The sequence below is a fragment of the Oculina patagonica genome, chromosome 2 (assembly GCF_052425735.1).
Source record: "Oculina patagonica isolate OP01 chromosome 2, crgOcupat, whole genome shotgun sequence".
Lineage (NCBI taxonomy): Eukaryota > Metazoa > Cnidaria > Anthozoa > Scleractinia > Oculinidae > Oculina > Oculina patagonica.
Window position 1 is genome coordinate 26083020 of NC_135759.1, and position 19167 is coordinate 26102186.

At 39.1% G+C, this 19167-nt stretch overlaps 1 protein-coding gene across 2 annotated transcripts in view; it reads left to right on the top strand.

The window, feature by feature from the left end:
• LOC144643813 (putative ferric-chelate reductase 1) overlaps positions 1-19167 on the top strand; it is a 91878-nt gene that overhangs the window by 70740 nt on the left and 1971 nt on the right. For both annotated transcript variants that reach the window (XM_078503169.1, XM_078503168.1), the window contains exons 7-13: positions 8992-9108; positions 10424-10539; positions 10781-10867; positions 11186-11283; positions 15303-15361; positions 15472-15645; positions 17743-17807. In XM_078503169.1, coding sequence (XP_078359295.1) covers positions 8992-9108; positions 10424-10539; positions 10781-10867; positions 11186-11283; positions 15303-15361; positions 15472-15645; positions 17743-17807 — 716 coding nt within the window. The remainder of the gene's footprint in view (positions 1-8991; positions 9109-10423; positions 10540-10780; positions 10868-11185; positions 11284-15302; positions 15362-15471; positions 15646-17742; positions 17808-19167) is intronic.

Here is a 19167-nt window from a genome sequence, read left to right on the forward strand (position 1 = left end):
CAACATTGATGTGCATGATTGTATCGTTCCAGTTCATACAAATCATAGTCAAAGTGTTCGAGCAGTAGTTTACGCCTACAAATGGAGTTGTTTCTAACATATGCCATGATGCTTTCGTCACAACTTTGCAACATAACATTTGAATACAGAATCACTGCCCTGCAATTTGCTTCTGCGCTTCTCCCTGCCCTCCCACTTTCTTGGAGATATCTTTCGAGATTTTGAGGAGGCCCATAATGTATTACATCTTTTACACCCTTGCAGTCTATTCCAATTCCGTAGGCGATTGTTGCAATTAGCACACGAATGCAACCAGTTTCACTCGAAAAAGATTTTAAAATTTCATCTTTGTTTTCATCGTCAATTCGAGAATGGTACATTTCCACCAAACGTTCTCGCAGGTTACAAGTCCCTCTGTCTACATACATGTCAACTCCTAGCTCAGCTTTAAAAATGCCATACAGAGTAGAAACGACTTTAATTTTTGGGCAATAAATTATAACCCTGCCACAACTTCGCCCTTTCTCTTTGATCTCTTGAATGAGTGAACTAAACGTTGTAAGTGGGTCATCGCCGGTCACTTGTACACCATAGGCAATGTTTTTCCGATTTGGATTTTCAGAAAAGACGGCAACATTTTCCATTTCAAGTGTCTTAATAATCTGACTCCGGGTCGTCTTCGTTGCTGTTGCTGTTAAAGCTACGAGTGGAACGGATCCAACGAGAGATCGAAGTTCGTTGATTCTTCTGAACCAAATTCGAAACGCTGTTTCTCCTTTCTTGGCAGAAAATCCCCAATGGGATATACAGTGCGCCTCATCTACGGCTATCAAACATAGCCTTTGTCGATACACTGTGTTTGATAGAGTTTTACGCCAGCGATTGGTAGCAAGAAAAGTTTCTGGCGAGCCATAGACAATTTGATAGAGACCTTTCTCAATACCGTTCTTCACCGATTCATCGTCCTGTCCTTCTCCTAGGAAAGCAGCCTTCACACCTTTACTTATCAGATAGTTAACTTGATCTTTCATCAAAGAAAGAAGTGGAGAAATGACCACAACAATTACCTGAGCATCTTCATTTCCTCTCATGTAATCGAAGACCAGTGGAAAAGCTTGAAAAATCAGCGATTTTCCTGAGCCTGTTGGCAGATTGACAAAGACATCTCGCCCTAACATCAACTCCTTCATAGCAAGAATCTGTTTCTCTTTGAAATTATCAAAACCGAACTTCTGAAGAGCGTTTGCACAGGCATCTTCGAATTTTCTGTCAAACCTCGACGCGTCCGCCATTTTGAAATATTTATCTCAAAATTTATGCCCCTCAAATTTCGCGGGGCTTCTACCTGATTGGCCAATTCTAACAAAGGGACACCCCGTACGCCCAGCCGTGGTTGGGGAGAGGATCGCGGGCGCACCGAAACCCCCACGGCTGGAAACTGAGCCTAGGTGCAGCCTCGCCCTCGTGGATCATGCCTTTCGTGCGCTGTCGACATGTCGTCATGCTGACGCGTATATTTGCATTCTGCTCGCTTGCTGCAAGTAGTTTCTTTTTCGTTGCTCTAGCCTTCACTATATCCTTCTTTCTTTCATCCGTGCTCTCCACTGGCTTCGGGCAGTGTGACTTAGGGCTTTCCACAAGTTGCTCGAGATTTCCCAAAAAGTTGCCCGTAATATCTCAAAAAGTTGCTCCAAAAATCCAAAAACGTTGCTTCATATAATAAAGGTTGATCGAAAGTTGCTCCAAAAAATCCAAAACGCTACTTCTAACCAAAAGAATTTTTTCTAAATATATGCTAATTTCCCTTTGAGAGTAAGATCTTCAAAGCAGTTTTAAGCAATTTTACAGCAAAAGTATCTAAATAACATATTAAAGGGAATATTATTTTGTTAAGTGACAAGGATTCCTTTAACTGGGAAAAATCGTGAAGATATTGATGACGTCATGTTTGCTGACGAGTTTTGTAATGTTTTATACAGAATGAGCCGAATGTTGAAACGTCTTCAAATGTCCCTCGAAAATCTTCGGCAAACGTCGTAAGTCTTCGGAAAAGTTCGTTTTGCCTTAGAACAGCACTCGTATAATCTTCGGAAATCTTCGGTCTGGAAATTGCTCAAAATGCAACAAGTTGCTCGAGAGGAAAAAAGTTGCTCCAAGGGGGAAAAAGTTGCTCGAAACATGAAAAAATGCCAAAAAGTTGCCGAGCAACTTGTGGAAAGCCCTAGTGTGGCTCAAAGGGCCTCGATGTGGAGCCGTTTTCTATAGCAACCGTCCAAGCACTTACCTCTCAGTCGGGTTTCCGCTTTCGCCTCGGGGCCACTCCGCTGGTGCCTCATTCCTTTTCATTCCCAGCCAAACCCCGCCTTCAATTCGTTGCGTAGCTTAACAGACATTAACGGCAGAGGTCTCGATCCCTGGCGCAGAACAGAAGGACCGTAGACTCTGGGGCAGAGGACGGCCCAGTTCGGTCAAGGCTGACGGAAAATGCGCAAGTTCTTGGAACGAAATTTAATGTCCAAACTCGTTTATCAACCGCTGGTTTAGGGGAACGAAGACCCTGGGAACAAGGATCCAGAACAGTTTCAACAAATTTGGAATCACCTGTATCTCTGATAGTGCTCCTACTGATTTCCTAATTTAAAGCTAGAATGACGGACCGACGTATCGACGGAATTAAATATTTGTATAAGTGTAGATCAGCGTGCCTTTTTACAACTCATGATTCGTCTTTGCCTTGACCAGGTTGTTGAAAGTTCGTTTTCAATGATACTCATAATCATACTCTTTTGTTCTATTTTATTTTTCCCGCAGGCAATCCTTAGAATAAATGTAAATGAGTGAAATACTGTAAATGATTTAATAAACGCCCCACTCTTAAATAAACGCCTCCCCCTGAGGTGTAAAATTTGTATTAGAGGCCTCTACTAATAAACGTCCCGTGTCTAATAGACACCCCCTGCCCCCATCACCCCCCCCCCCCCTCAATAAAAAAAGAAAAAATATATTCGCCTCAAAATTCAAGTAAACGTTTCATGGAGTAAAAAACACGCAATTTTCTTTAGTTAGTTAATTGATTCACTCGGACATCGAAGGGACCAAAGGAGCTAGCTAGCCAACATGGTTAACCCCGATGCGATGACGATGAAGACATCGATATCGAACAATCTGTGAACGACATCTTTAGGCTTTGCATTAGAAAAGATTAGAGTAGTCTCCTACTCACAAAATCTGTTTCCTATCTTTATCCGGGAGCAAACTACGCGTCATATTTACATACTTGTTTGTCTATTTGTTTCGTTACAGTTAGAGTGAAATCATGGGCTCCTGGTGAAATGAATGCCCCTTTTCTACTAAACGCCTCATATTTATTTAAAACTCCCGCATGTACCCCTTAAATTAAAAAGCCCTGGCGTTTATAAGATTATTTACGGTAAGTCGGTATTAAAGGCTAATTTTTCGATTTCAGATTTTCAAAATTAAAAAAGGTGGAAAATTAAAGCCATGGCAATTTGTGGCGTATTGGATCATTTATAAATGAGTCAATACATATCCCATGCATGGCCCCTGAATGTCAGGTCCTTCTTGAAAGCACATAAACGAAGCCATGACGATCGCAATATGATCTGAGTCAGAGTGAAATTTGAGACATGAAATTTGAGATAAAATTCACAAGTCGGTCTGTCACGCAATCAACTATTGTCGGTGTTCTTCGAAGAACGACAGCACCAAAAACCACTTGTGCCACAGATTCTTACTGGATGAAAACGATGACTACATAATTTCTTTGCAGTGGAAACATGTTTTTTTTATATGTGAACAAAACACGCGACCGAATTCTAAAACAAGTCGGTTTTCATGATCGGTGGATATTATATTCCATGTCTCGCCGCCAACTTGTTTTGATAACATCTGTTCTTAAATTACTATGGTGTTGGCAAATACGGCAAAACGCAGCTTACACACCAAGAGGGCGATGCCAAAAACCCTTGAAGGAAATGACTTTTATGCAATGATGCTTGCTTGTGGGGATATCTTTCAAATTGGTGCAGTACGACCAGCAGGTCGGTATGACCTTTGTGTTCGTTTGAATTTGTTTAATTTGCTTATTACCAGCCAACGACTTCCAGTAGTTAAAACTACTAACGATTTAAAAGTATTTTTATGCAAAAAGCTTCATAACGATGTTTTACTTCTTATAGCAATATTTTATTTAGTTTATATTTTACAAACTCTGAACTTATCACGATTTCCGTGTTGAGCTCATTTGCATATTGTCACGAAGTTAACACCATTTATTGATGCGAACCTGTAATTCCTCTTAAACTTAACAGAGATTTTATTTGATAAATAGGGACACCATTTCCTTGGCAATCTATTGATACTTTCAAATTCGATTGAAGAAACGCCGCATGTCTACAAACAACGACTTTTGAAACCCCACTTTTTTGATACGAATTGAATAAGGAGATTTGGAATTTTGCTTTCAGCCAAACGCAGCAAATGACACAAGTTTACTGAACGTTTTTCTATTGTTCGGGACTTGATTTGTCTTATGTAAAAGTTTCGTATCATTTCTTTTTATATTTAGCATGTAGCAGGGGATCAAACATGGTGAATATTTTTAGGTCAAATTTAAGTACTTTCCACTGTCTGACAGTTTGATTGACATTTCTCCAAAACAATAAACAATTGAACCAAAATATTGCACATGGTTAATGTACTAGTGAAGTTACACAAGTGTGCCAAATTTGAGGGAAATCGGTGAGATGCGCTGTAGACTCGCCTGCATGGTTCTCGTGCGGACTCACTCTTAACGTGACTGTAAACAAGCCAGCTCCGTGTACCACCCTAAATAAATTGCTCCCTTGATGCAAAAAGGCAAAGTCTGCATGCAAGCCTGCTTGCCCATCAGGCCAAAGCATATCTTGGTTTAAGTAGGATTAAGCAACCTGGATGAGATGGAAGTACAATTGCATCACAGGTTTAACCTCCCCACTCCCCCCACATACATGTAATGACACTGGTCTGGGCTCACACTTGAACAGCTTGATTCAGAGTCTTGCGCACTGACCATTAGGTCACCGCACCTAAATCAAAACAACTACCCCATTGCTATGCAACATTTTTATTTATGGTACAGGTTTGACTGTATTTGTTGTCGGCTTCGCAGTTCGTGTATACTCTTTAACTAAATACATATATAATGGTTGCAAGGGTCCTGTGTGACCTCAAAATTGCCCCCTTGTTACAAAAAGGCAAGGTCTGCATGCAAGTCTAGTTGCCCACCAAGCAACTAGACTTGCATGCCCTCGTCACACCATCAATTTGCCAGTTCCTATTCTACACTTGGAGAGGAGACACCATGAGAGTAGTCTTGCCCAAGAACACAGCACAGTGACACCAGTAAGAGTCCACACCTGAACCGCTTGATCCGGAGTCCGACAACTTACACTTAGGCCACCTCACCTCAATCAATACAACATTTTTATTTATGGTACAGATTTGACTGTACTTGTGTTAGAAATTATGATGGATCAGCAGCTCAGGGGTTCTCTGGCACATTCACATGATTTATTGTTGGCTACTGCATTCTCAACTTATGAACAAAAAGAGCATGCCAAAAATAAATATATTGCAAACTTAAAATAAAGAGTAGCTAGGATTTCAACGGTGCTCTGTTGCACACAGCATGAGTGATTGGCACAGGTCATAATTATAGCTCATGGCCCCTGTTGTACTTAAATATAATAAAGATATACTGAGTATATCCGGATAGCATGTATGTCTCTGAGATAGACTAACACTGTTCTATCCTGAGATTACTTCTCAAAAAATGTTTATGAATACTATAAGTGCACAATGAAGTACAGTCCTACCGTAGTGTTTTATATTGCATGGCAGAAATAAACAAGTGACCAACACTGAAGACGTGCTGGTGAGTTTATTAAGACTACAGTGTATACAGAGGACTACAATGGAAACATTTTCAGTACATAATCAGTAAAAAGATATTGCTAAGCTTTGCATCCTCTGTATGTACTTTCACATAATGTACCGACTCGTGCGAATTTATTTAAGTTTATTTGTACAATAGAGGATATAATTCAGGAACATACACTCCGATTTGCCCAAAAATTACCTTTTTGACATGAAGTGTTTACAATAAATTTAAAAATGACTGTTCTAGAACACGAGAGCTTGAGCAACAGAAGTAAATTACGCCACTCACCCAATGTTTTGCTTCTAAAAAGGAGCGAATACAGTAAACTCACTGTAGATAATTCGAAGCGTTCTATTCTATTCACTTCCCTTGGATAGTTGAAGAAGTTAACCTCACAAAGGTTGCAGGGAGAAATATCTATAAAGCATTTCCAAGAGTACAAGTTTCCCTCAAAGTTATCAGACGATCTATTATTCATCTTGCGTGGTTCGGGCGAGTTAAAAATTCCGCCTCTTGAAATGTTTTCTGCCACTATGTTGTGCAAAAATGACCTGGAGATGCCCTGAAGTATGTTTAAAAAACATTTGCGCAGTAGATACGGCTTCTACATCACTACAGATTAAAAAGAAAACCAATGTTTTTCCAGATCGGTCACTCCAGCCTTCGAAGAAGCCATTTTGTTGATGCGCATATGACGTTAGCGTGCTCTCGCCCCAACTAGTTCCAGATCTCTATTTGGTCCTCGGACATTTTTGAATCTAGTAATGGCGGCAAGCCAAAGCCGAAGTTTACGCGTGAAATAAGTGGTCTTCCAATTCGAATTTGAACTTAAAATTTGGCAAGGTTACTATTTAATGTAAGTACTTTCAAAAACCGAAGAGAAAAGGGAAGGTAAAATTTTGATCATAGTACCACTTTAAGTATGCTGTGTGTGTACTTTTTTCCACGTTAAGGCTGCATTCATTATGTATGCTACAGGGGGGGACAGAGGATTTTTTTTTCAGCGGCCCATTTTTTTATATCCCCCCCCCAAGGCCCATACAAATTTTCATAATCCCCCCAAGCAATCAGCCGAAAAATGAATACCCCCCCCCCTCCTCCCTCTCAACAGATATCAAAATAAATATCTGTATACCTTTGTCTTACTAATTTTTGCGAGTACTAATTTTCACGATTTCAAAAATTTTAAATGTTTAGAACTTTTAACTTTCTACCCTTGAAGTATTTTTCCTTCTTGTTTTCAACAAGCACCCTTCCTCTGATTACTGTTCTTCAACTTGTAAATTGGCCAAAACCTCTTTAGTACACTAACAGTCAACAAAGTTTACATTTGGAGGTTCCTTGTAGTTACATTGAGCCAGACCTTTGTATTCCCCCGGCAGTAGTTCCATAGTATTTAACGACTGATCAATAAAACACTGACAAAATCGCGAAATTTAATACACTTTTGCTCTAATTTTTCTTGCAATCGTGAAAATTAATACTTGCGAAATTCGGCTCCCGAATTTTCGCGAAATTAAGTACACGCGAAAATTAGTAAGAATAAGGTAATAGTACACTACATATGTTTGAAATTTCAAGAGACATGTTTAATAAGAACATCGAGAGTGCTTTGACTGTTTATGTCATACCTATGCGAGCCAGTCTAAGTAGCGCGAATTAGGTATAGATAGCCTGCCAGCTCGAGTACCAGTACTACCAGGAGTATTGACAGGAACCTGCGTTTCACTGTAACTCTCGTTGACAAAAGCAACAACCTCATCATTATCATCACTCTCGCTATCACACTCATCCACGCATTCATTTCCGCTGTCGCCATCCTCTTCACCCTCGTTTTCCGGCCGTTCAGCATCATTCCTCTCAAGTGCGACATGTGCCATTATCCTCCTTATCCTTATCATTTTTCTGAGGTTGCATTAAATGTTTCCGTTTTAGATGTTTTTTACTTTCTATACTGTATCGAAACATTACATCTACAGGCCAGGCACACTACTTAAAAACTTCAAAATAGTTACTATAGTCTCTCAGAATAATAGAGGTACCCTTGTTGCCTACAATTCTTGAAAGAAGCTGCTGTACTTATCATTTCGAGACAGAACCTTACAAAAAATAAGCATCCCCCCGGAGATATTTAAACAATTTTCATATCCCCCCTTTTTTTGCTCTAAAAATTTGAGAACCCCCCCTAAAATCCTCTGCCCCCCCCTGTAGGATACATAATGAATGCAGCCTAAATAAAGTATGTATGTATGTATGTATGTATGTATGTCTCAATTATTGAGAAAGAACTGGCTTTAATTTTGTGACAGAACCTTCTATACAGCTATACAAGTATAAAATTAAAAAGCAATGAAAACTTTAATAATTATTAAGGGGGGAGACCCTTAACTACAAAATGGTCGTTATGGATGACTTCTTAGCATCATATCTTCAACTCCATTAAAATCCTGGGTTTAGTTTTTGGCCATGTTTGTTCTATTGGAGGTTGCCTTTATTTTCAGTAGTCATGACTATATTTGGTCAGTCACGTGACCAGAAAACAAAAACACTTAAAACTCAACGAACTCACAAAGTTTACATTTTTCTCGGTTGAAATTAAAACAACGGGTAGAATGCATTGAGAAGCAAAATCTGTAGCATGGATTTGCTGAAATTATTATTTTTAAAGTTATGACGTCAAAAACACTTTATGACGTCATACCTTTTTTAATGTCGCGATTTTTTTGCTTTTAAATGGGTTTTTTGTGTTCTGGTCATGTGACTTTCCAAATAGGGTCATGACTACCGAAAGTGAAGGTTACCTCCAATAGAACAACCACGGCCAAAAACTTTACCCAGGATCCTAAGGGAGGCCAAGGTATGACGGTTAGAAGTCATTATGTAGTTAAGGGTCTCGCGCCTTAAGTTAAACGTTTGCTTCATGTGCATTTTAAGCGCTTTCCTTCAAATTTGATCTTGCACTTTTAATTTACAGATGAATACGATAATTAATTCACAGATAATTCCCATCATGTTTCAGTATTTTATATCACACTCTTTACTATGTTCAGATCAAATTCAACAACATAGGGTTCGCCAGACTACAAACTCCAGAATTAATGTCACAGATGCCTCTGGGTCTGCATCTGGGAGTGACGCTGGGATAGATAACTTTATAATTGTTCACGGTAAGGCGATACGGACACAAATGATTATCTACACATAAAAAAGTATTGATTAAATGTAATTAAGACGCGTGTAATGTGTAATGCTGAGGCAAGGTACTAACGTTCGTTGCCGCCAATAATTATTATAAAATATGGTTGCCTAGGAGTTGCTAACAAAGTAAGACACTAACCCAGCTACGTTTACCGCGTCAATTTTAAGAAATGTATGTGTCTAAAGCTGCGTTCACATTAGGCTGAAACATGATTACTCTGATCACGAATGAAACATGTTTCGTTGTGAAAAAGTGTTCACATCAGGCAGTGCATTGGGCGAATCATGATTGAAACATGATTAGTCTGATCATGATTGCAACTACCTCACGAGGTAGTTTCAATCATGATCAGACTAAACAAGTTAAAAATGGCGGCCATTCGGTGAGAAGGCGCGCGTCCAAAAGCTTCAAATTTGGGCTTTTTATGTGACCAAATGTTTATTTAAAATATGGGCTAATAAAGCGATACAATATGAATTATCGGTGATGGATAGAAAGCAGAATATTTGGCAGAATATCGCCACGAAAGTTTACGACGGCGGCTACAAGCGCGCAGCATTGCAATGCAAAACTATCTTTACAAAATAAAAATCTTCTGTTACTAACTGATAGCGAAAATTCGTACAATACTGTCTTCTTGCTAAACACTTGAAAGCCCTGATTTATTGTAATTTCGAGCTATATTTTTACGATAAAATTAAGTGTAAAGATTTATGCAAGAATCGTGAAGCCGCATAAATTACACACCAGGCATGAAACGTGTTTGAAACTGGCACCTAATGTGAACAATGCAATAACAAGCATGTTTAGGCGAAACATGTTCCGTTGAAACATGTTTATTCTAAACATCTTTCGGGTTAAATGTGAACGCAGCTTAAGATTTATATTATATTCATATAAATTACATTTCTATGTTGGCGCTCTTAATCGTTGGCTGGTAGCTCAATCACAAGAGCGTATCACAGTTTCACAATGACAGACGTTGACGTTGTACCGTTTCCCTTCATTTTGTTTTGGTTTGTTTTTGTTTTTTGTTTTTTATTAGATATTTATTGTCTATAGTTAATAATTGTTGCAATAAAAACCATAAAAATAGGTGTTGGAAAAATTATTGCAAAGCTCAGTTGGCAACATGGCACTAAAAAATGTCTCATACTTATGTTTTGGCTTCTTCACAGCAACGCTAACGAAATGATGTCAAGTTATTGTGTTAAAATTAAAACGCCTGAATTTAGTTATCCGTTACTGAACTACAAGTTTTCATGTTCATTTCCTCAATACAGGCACTCTCATGACACTTGCTTGGATTTTGTTCGCATTTGTGGGTTTGTTCACGGCAAGGTACATGCGCCAAGTCTGGGAACCAACACAGTTATTAGGGACGAAAACTTGGTTTGCGGTTGGTATTATTTCTACGAAAATAAAACAATAGAATAAAATAAGTGGATCACTTAAAATCATGTTAGAATGTCTCATAAAACGTTTTATGATCTAAATTTTCACTTATGAGCACACGTCCGCGAGTTAATCGAGTTCTTGGTATCTGACGATAACACTTTGGAAAATGTCATTTAGTTCATTGCAATTTTTGTCTTTACTGTGGCTTTTAATTTGTTATTCTACTTTTTAACGTTCATCAGGTTCATCGGACTCTTATGACATTAACAGTGTTGCTGACAGTGGCAGGAACGGTTGTGATCTTTGTTGGAAGGAAAGGGTGGTCATCGGTTAGCAATAACATTAATTTTACAGCACACAGTTTCCTTAGCATTTTCTACGACCAGTAACCTAACTCCTACTTGTCACTAGAAATTTACAAGAAGCGGAAAGACAGAGATTATGACTGCATGATTTACTAACGTGTTTGCAACTTCTCGCAGATGTTTTGAAGAAAAATCAAGTGAAACCATTTTTAGTTCCAAAGAAAACTTGTGTTGGTTATTACGTATACTGAGGCATTGAAATGCTCAGCTTTGCGAATTTCCACAGGGGTAACAGATTACTTTACTCACTAACTATCCAATGTTTAATATTTGTTGTAATAGGGTGCTGGAGTACACCCATATTTTGGTATCGTGGTGGTCGCGCTTGCACTTGCGCAACCAATCATGGCAGCATTTAGGCCACATCCAGGTGAACCGAGGTAGGCTAGCGTATACTTTTTATAATCGCAGTGCAGTAAAAAAATAATAAAACGAGACGCAACGTTAACTAAATATACACTGATTTGTCACTAAACAGGTTCGATTCCGGTCAGGAGTTCAGTTTTCCTTTACTTTTACAAATACCAGTTGCATCGGAAAATAGACCCCGATGATAACCAGCTGCGGCTGGACTGTGGCTCTCATCTGTACAAGAAAATTATCGAAATTATCGTTTATTCATTTATTCATTAAGTCAACGATTTTGCAACACAACAAGTCGCCGGGCACGGACGATTTATCTGCAGAGTTCTACCTACGCTTTTGGAAGGAGCTGTCGGGCGCTCTGATTAAGTGTCTCAATCATGGCGACTTACTGGGAGAGCTTTCTATCTCGCAGAGACGAGGAATTATTTCCCTGATCCCGAAAAAGAACAAGGATCGTTTACTGCTTAAAAACTGGCGCCCTCTCTCTCTCTCTCTCTCTCCCTCCCTCTCCCTCTCCCTCTCTCTCTCCCCCTCTCTCTTTTAAATACCGACTATAAACTAGCAACAGAATGTATTGCAAGGCGTTTAGAGAAGGTACCCCCCCCCCCCCCTGTTAATAGAGCGGGACCAAACGGGGTACATTAAAGACAGATTCATCGGTGGAAATATCCGTCTAATTACAGACATAATTGAACAACATGAGAATAAGGAAGGTGTGATACTCTTTCTAGATTTTCAAAGTCTTTGACTCTTTAGAGTGGGACTACCTCTTTAAGGTCCTCAACATTATGAACTTTGGTCCAAGTTTCCTTAACTGGATTCGCACATTCTATAGCAATATTTCTAGTTGCGTTATCAACAATGGTCACTCTTCAGAGTTTTTTTTCTCTACAAAGAGGAGTAAGACAAGGGTGTCCTCTTTCGGGACTGCTCTTTGTTCTCGTTTTAGAACCACTCGCACACCAGATAAGAATCACTGATTCTATCAAAGGTCTTGAAAACGGGAATAAGATCACTAAACTTAGTTTGTATGCAGACGACACCACCGCTTTCGTGACTGACTCATCACTGCCAGTAGCATGACGTCACATGGCAACGCGCGAGCGATTCCCTCGGTTTGGTCAGATGAGAGGGATTAAATCGCGAGTACGCCACAGCAGAGGTCCAGAAAGGCTTATCATTAGTGCGTATATCGCTATTGTTCGCTAATTATTTCCCAGTAGTTAGGTTTGATGCCTTACCCTTTTTTGTGTATGATCTATTTCTGTTTTAAAAGCGCCCGTTATCCTGTAATTTGGTTATTATCCTTTACTCTTGAACGGGACAATAGGCGGGACCGCCATTTTGCTTTAGGGTCAAGCGAAGTCAAAAAAACATCCACCTTTTCACCCAAACATTTTTCTCAAATCCGCTTCATAATAGGAGGTTTTACTCCTTGAATATTAACGTTTAATCTCCGGGGCCTTCCGTGTCGCTTGAGTTAGCCAAACTTCATGTCTTTCCGTTCGAGTGCATAAGGTATAATTTTTATCCAGAACATGACAACAACGCCGATCGCTGCTTCGCGATCTCATGTAGAATTCTTTTTCCATATATTTTTATTCGCATTCATTGGCTTATTATAATGTACTACTGTTGGTATCTGTGCAGTTCTGTTGTATTTTGTGGCTTTCCTTGCCGTGACGACTCTTAAATTTTATTAATTGCTTACCTCCTGAAAAAATAAATAAAAAGAAAAGCTTACAACACAGGGTATTTCGAGTCGGGCACCCATCCAAGTGTTTACACCGCCCGGCAAACCTTAACTTTGGCCTGCTTAAATTGAGCAAGCGCTTTCATTGTGGTTTGAACGAGGAAAAACGTGTTATGCGAAATAGACATAAGTTCAAATTCGTTGCCGCAAGACAAGTAGTAAAAAATTACCGATTAATCAAGACTTGATTAAAGTTATTCTGTGTTGTTTTTCTATAATACCCAATGAAAGCGCAGGCTCCATCCGACCTGGCTGAAGTTAAGTCCTGTCGGGCGAGGTTAATACATGGATGGGTGACCAACTGGAATTACCGTGTAGCGCCTTTTTCCTCTTGATTGCTCCGATTTTCACCTTTAAGGGGAAAGACATGAAGATCCACGAATGCTGAAAGTCTGATACTGCACGTACATCAAGAACCGTTCATCCTGTGCCAAACCTCCTATTTCTGTTACAATTAAAATTAAACTCGCTGTGCAAGGACCCTCGAAAGCTCGACCTGTTTACAGATTTCATCGTTCATTCTACACTTTGCGAAGGTGTTTCTGTTGATTTTAAAAAATGAATATGACGTCTGATCTATGTACCACAAAATAGCAGAAGAGAGACGGTTGCATTCGCTAACATCTTTGTATTATTGACTTGAGTGAATGAAGGAAGGTAACGGAGTAAAATGCCATATTCTTGACTCGTTTCTCGATTGACGCTTGCCCGCCATCTTTAATATCACTCATGCGAAGCGTGACGTCATACTGGCAGTGATGATCGAACCAACATTTTCCTTAGAGACACCTTCCCCCCCCCCCCCCCTTGGGTGTATTATAAAACATGGGTAAATCAAGACATCTTAAAAATAAGTGATCTCCTCGACAATCACGACCAACTCCTCTCTTTCGAAAATTTTAAGCGCAAATTCAGCGTTCGATGCACTTTCCTCGACTAAGCCGGAGTTCTTGCTGCTATCCCCAAAGCGTGGAAAAGAAAAATCACGTGCAACAGTGTCGGTGGTGTTAGCGAACTCCCAAAGGCTGATTCAAATAGCGATGATATCGTCTCCGCAAAAAAAGCCCGTTTGATGCTTGCGGAAAGGTCCTTCTCTCCCCCTACCGTCGTAATCACTCTAAGAAATCAAGTGACAAACTTAAAGGATGTCTACGAACTTCCATTTAGAATCACCGTTGAAAATAGATTAAGAAGCTTTCAGCATAAACTCATACATAACATCATACCTACCAATCTCTCACTCTAAAGAATGAAAATTAAAGAGTCACCACATTGCGAACACTGCCACTGTAAAAATGAGACACTTCTTCATAGGTTTTGCGAGTGCCCCGAAGTTAAGCTATTTTGGAAAGACGTCATAGAATGGTGGAATACAAATCGCTCTGACAATTTCAATCCTACTTGTTCGGAAATTCTTTATGGATACAGACCTGAGAACACCAGCTATCATGCTTTCAATCACTATCTTCGTATTGCTAAATATCGTCTATATCTCGCAAGAAATCAGTCAGAGACTCCTAGCATAAAGGTCTTTCTTGCCTTACTGGAAAGCAAAGTCAAATGTGAAAGACAAATCGCTATTAAAAAACTCTAGCTATAAAAAGTATGAAGCAAAGTGGACCACTTCATGCTTCTTGTAATTAATTTTATTGTAAATAGTCGTGCGTTTTTTACATGAGCCCCTGGCTCGGGAGATTGGGCAACCACTCCCCACGTGTCGACTTTAAATAAAATACCTTACCATACCTTACCTATACCTTACCACTCTCTGCATAAGCGATGCGGTAGCTTTCGTACCACTGTTTAAGTAAAAGAGCCAGGTTAAGGTGCATTTTCTTTGTCTGTTATATTTATCCTTTATCATTTTAGTTACATTAGATTTGTTGTTATAGTGAGTAGCTGTATTAGTTTAGTGACAATTTCAGTATTTTTTGTAAGTGCTGTGTAAGTTCTGTCAATTAGCTCTTGTGCCATGTATAGTTTTATAGTATTTTAGTCTCTTTTGTATTCAAAAATATATATTTCACTGTAAGTAGTAAGCATCGCATTGTAAGTAGTGTAAGTGTTATAAATAGTATACAGTGTCGAATTGTAAGAAGCGCAAGTGTCGTATTGTATTGTGCACAGCTTAAGTATTTGTATTTGTGAGTAGTGGGCATACTTTTTTGTATTTCTGTAAGTGAGGTGCTTTTGTGTGTTTGCAATTAAAAAAAAAAAGAGTTCAACAGAACTGATTGTGAAAGCTCTTATAAACTTTGCGTCGCTCTCTGTTTATTGTAGGCGCAACATTTTTAACTGGACTCACAGGATTGTCGGTACCCTGGCACTAATTCTTGGAGGTACGTCCGTAATGAATGAATTAAAATATTCACTGAATGAGAGTGCCACTCGTAAATTAGCTGAAGGAGCTTAGAAAGCAAAAACTGACATTGGATGTTCTTTTTTGCAGTTGTTGCAATCTTCTTTGGTTTAGACCAATTTTTAGACCCAGGAGACGACAGTGGACTGTATGCAGTGATTACCTTCTACATTGCAGAATTCTTAGTTTTCGTATTTGAGGTGTATCTGATCCTGTCTAAACGGAATCGCGAGAAGAGGTCCGTTCCAATAGGCACTACAAGAGGTAAGAAACAGTACTTTGTCGTTTTTCCGGCCTCTTAATACGGACCTGAAGTATTTTATGTATAAGATGGTTATTTCTTTGCCATAATGTATCTAACGGTTCTCGGACCTACTTGTGGCTAGCATGTCCAAGTAAATATGGCAGTTCCGTTTCTAAGTTGCGAATATAAATAACCTGACGCTCGGTACATGATCAGTTTCCGTTTATCGTTCACCTCGGCTTCTGGATGACCAGTGTTGCAGTTCCAGTCATCTTCATTTTGACAAATGTTATTGTTTTCGATAGACTACAACATATCCTATCTGCGAGTTACTCTTGCGAAATTAAAAATCTTGTTTATCGACGCCATTTTGGCGGACTAAACGCCTTGAAAATTTACCTTTCAGAGATTTTTCAAATACATATTTCGGTCTTAGAATACTTTGGGCAAACCTAATTGGTTCCCTCTTGCTAACCTTTACCTGCAAGGGACATCGCTCATAAAAGGCAGTCAATTCTTATCTTTGGATGCTCATTTTTAGGCGGTGACGCCTACATGTTGTGGCCCGTGGACGGGCAATGTTACGATTACTCCAACCGAGTAGCACTGGGAACTAGGCACTTTGTTGTTTACTCAGTTTCAGTACGCCATCTTTGATTGTCATGAATACTGAATCAACTTTAAGAGCATCCATCGGCAAAACGCGTTTGATTTCTAACGTACAGTTAAACAGAGTTTTGGGTTCAGGGGAGAATGATGTACTGGATAATTGTGAGCTCGCTTAAAGAACTTTTTTACCGTTGTACGTGTATTCGAAGTCGGCATACGTGATGGCAGACTAAGTTGACTGATGTTGAATTTGACGAGTGACGGCCAGTTAGTGTCATAACTTTTGAAACCTTTCCATAAGGGAGACCGATGGCAGCAGTATCTTGATTAGATTGCAAAGGTGAGCTATCTGAAATCTTTGTTTGCTTTGACGTGCATTGTTGTCGATAATATTTAAGTTTAAGTTAATTTTCTTTTCTTTTCCCTTCGCGACTCGCCATCTTCATTTTACTGCTTTTGATAATATTTATTCGGGTGTTTACTGATCTCAAGCCATTAAAAACAAAACAGTGACGGTATCCGTATTCCTATTTGTATGAGAAGCCAGAATCCAGAAAGAACTTCTACCCTATTGCTGATTTAGCTGATCTAAAATGTTTTGTTTGATAAGTTGCATAAATGCATGGAAGTGATTCTAGTAAGCGGTGTTGACTTCATTACATTTCAGACCATTTCAATACGGAAATGTCACACAATCTTCAGTATTGACTAGGTGTGGAAATCAATCCTGGGCCTTTCTGTTGCTTAATGACGAAGTTCATAATGATTTAATGTATTTATCTTATCATACTGTAGGTTTGTAATGTATTGGAGGTTCGTTTTGTAGTCAAGGCAAATAAAAATTAAAATGAATACGAAAAATGCAATTTCTGGGATCATTGTAAAGCGTCATTGCCTGTGCATGCATGTATGCGTGCCGGTTATTTTTCTAAGTCATATCTAAAGAATCTAACCGAGGTTAAGGCTATTAAAAGATTAAGTCTTGTAAGTATACAGCTAATACGAGAAAGGTTGAAAGAAAAAAGAACTTAAGTACACGCGACAAGACCGAAAGGTGGTCTGGGTATTCACTGTAACTTTGCACATAGGCCTAGAGGAAATGTACAAGTTTGTATTTTTGCACGTGAAGATTTTGTTTTTCCTTTTTAGAAGGCCTTTTTCTGTAGCTATACTTTTACTGACGCATGTCTTTGAGATTAGAAAATTCTTCTAGAATTCAGAGTAGCCAAAAGTATCTTGTTTCCACATGTCTGAAGAGAAAGAAACGTGCCAATTCGCGTTTATCGAGTCGCCATCTTAAAAGTATTCACACGTGCAATAGCTCTCTTCTTTTACCCATACTACCTTTCGGTCTTGTCGTGTGCACTTTCGTGCTTTTTTTTCCGACAATCTTTCTCGAATTAGCTTTATATAAACCTGGTATTCACTCATTCACTGCCTGGTTTTAAATGCTTCGATGATGACATGCAGGATTTTTCAAACTTGTGACTTATTTCTTTGTGTGTCAGATATTCCAATGGAGCAACCTGGACATCAGACTCGAGCTTCGCCAGAGCCTGACATGCCAGTAAAGGTACATTATGTATGTTCTAGCTAATAGATGAAATTAAATGACTGAACGAACGAACAAAAGAACAAAAGAACAAAAGAACAAAAAAAAAAAAAAAAACGAACGAACGAACGAACGAAAGAACGAACGAACCAACCAACCAACCAACGAACGGACGAACGACGAAATGAATAGTGAAACAGACATTTAAGGTGGCTCTGGAACCGCTCCGGAATACCATTTACCATTATGTTGGTGGAATACCATTATGTTGATCATTATTCGATTATGAAGGGGGATCACCGAGCTTGCTTTTTAAGGTAATTCCCTAGAAATAGAACTGCTCATAGATTTCCAACCAAACGTTGCCAGTTGGTTGTTTACCTTCAGGGAAGTTAAATTTTAAAGGGGGGTCACCGTATTCGTTTATGAGCAGGAACTGGAAGACCTTGTATTTACCATATAATTCCTTATATTTCCTTTGCGAGTACTGGCAAAGTACACGTTTTCGGTGATAATGTATTATTCTGCCATAGAAAGTGATCTGTATTCATTTTATAGAAGTAATTTGATCGCTACTTTCGAACTAAGAGAAAAAAATGATAGGTCACCGAACTCGTTAACGAGTAAACGATGATTTCTATCTCTCACGAGCCAAGTCGCATAGAAAAAAGCCGCCATTTTGATTATGTGCGCGCGCTAATTACGCGTAAAATTCTTTGCAGTAAGGATGCGCAATGCAATACCAGGGAATCACCTTAATTGTAAATATTTAAACTAAGATGAAGCACCTTTTAAAAAGGCTAAACTGTTGCTACATCCTGCTAAGTAGGTATTGGGCATTCGTTTGATATACATACCAGCGTTAACTGATAAAAGTGGTTTAATTTACCATCAAAGTATAAATGCGAAAAAATTCTGGAAACGGTCGCCTGCTTGCCACTTCCTATTCCTTCTTTAACAGAGGATGAAGAACCACTAAGTGGATATGCCACTATACATCGTTATTTATTTATTTACTTATTTATTTATTTATTTATTTATTTATTTACTTTTTAGTTTGTTAATTTTTTTTCTATTCTTTATTCATTTATTTATTTATATCAGAATCGGACGACGGCCTTTTATACCGTTCATGGACCGTTCATTTAACTATCTTGCGAACAGGCCCCCGAGTGGGGCAGGCGGAAAAGAAAAAACAAATAGCGTGCGAAGCGAGCCGAGCGGAGCCTGAGTGGGAGAACAGAGCACTCAGCTCGCTTGGCTCGCCCTTCTCGGCTCGCTTCGCTCCTCGATTTATTTTACGCCCAATCCTTCGCGTTCTAAACGCCACTGAATTTTTCCGCTGTTGCTGTGGTCAATATCCATAATGGCGACTGGTTCA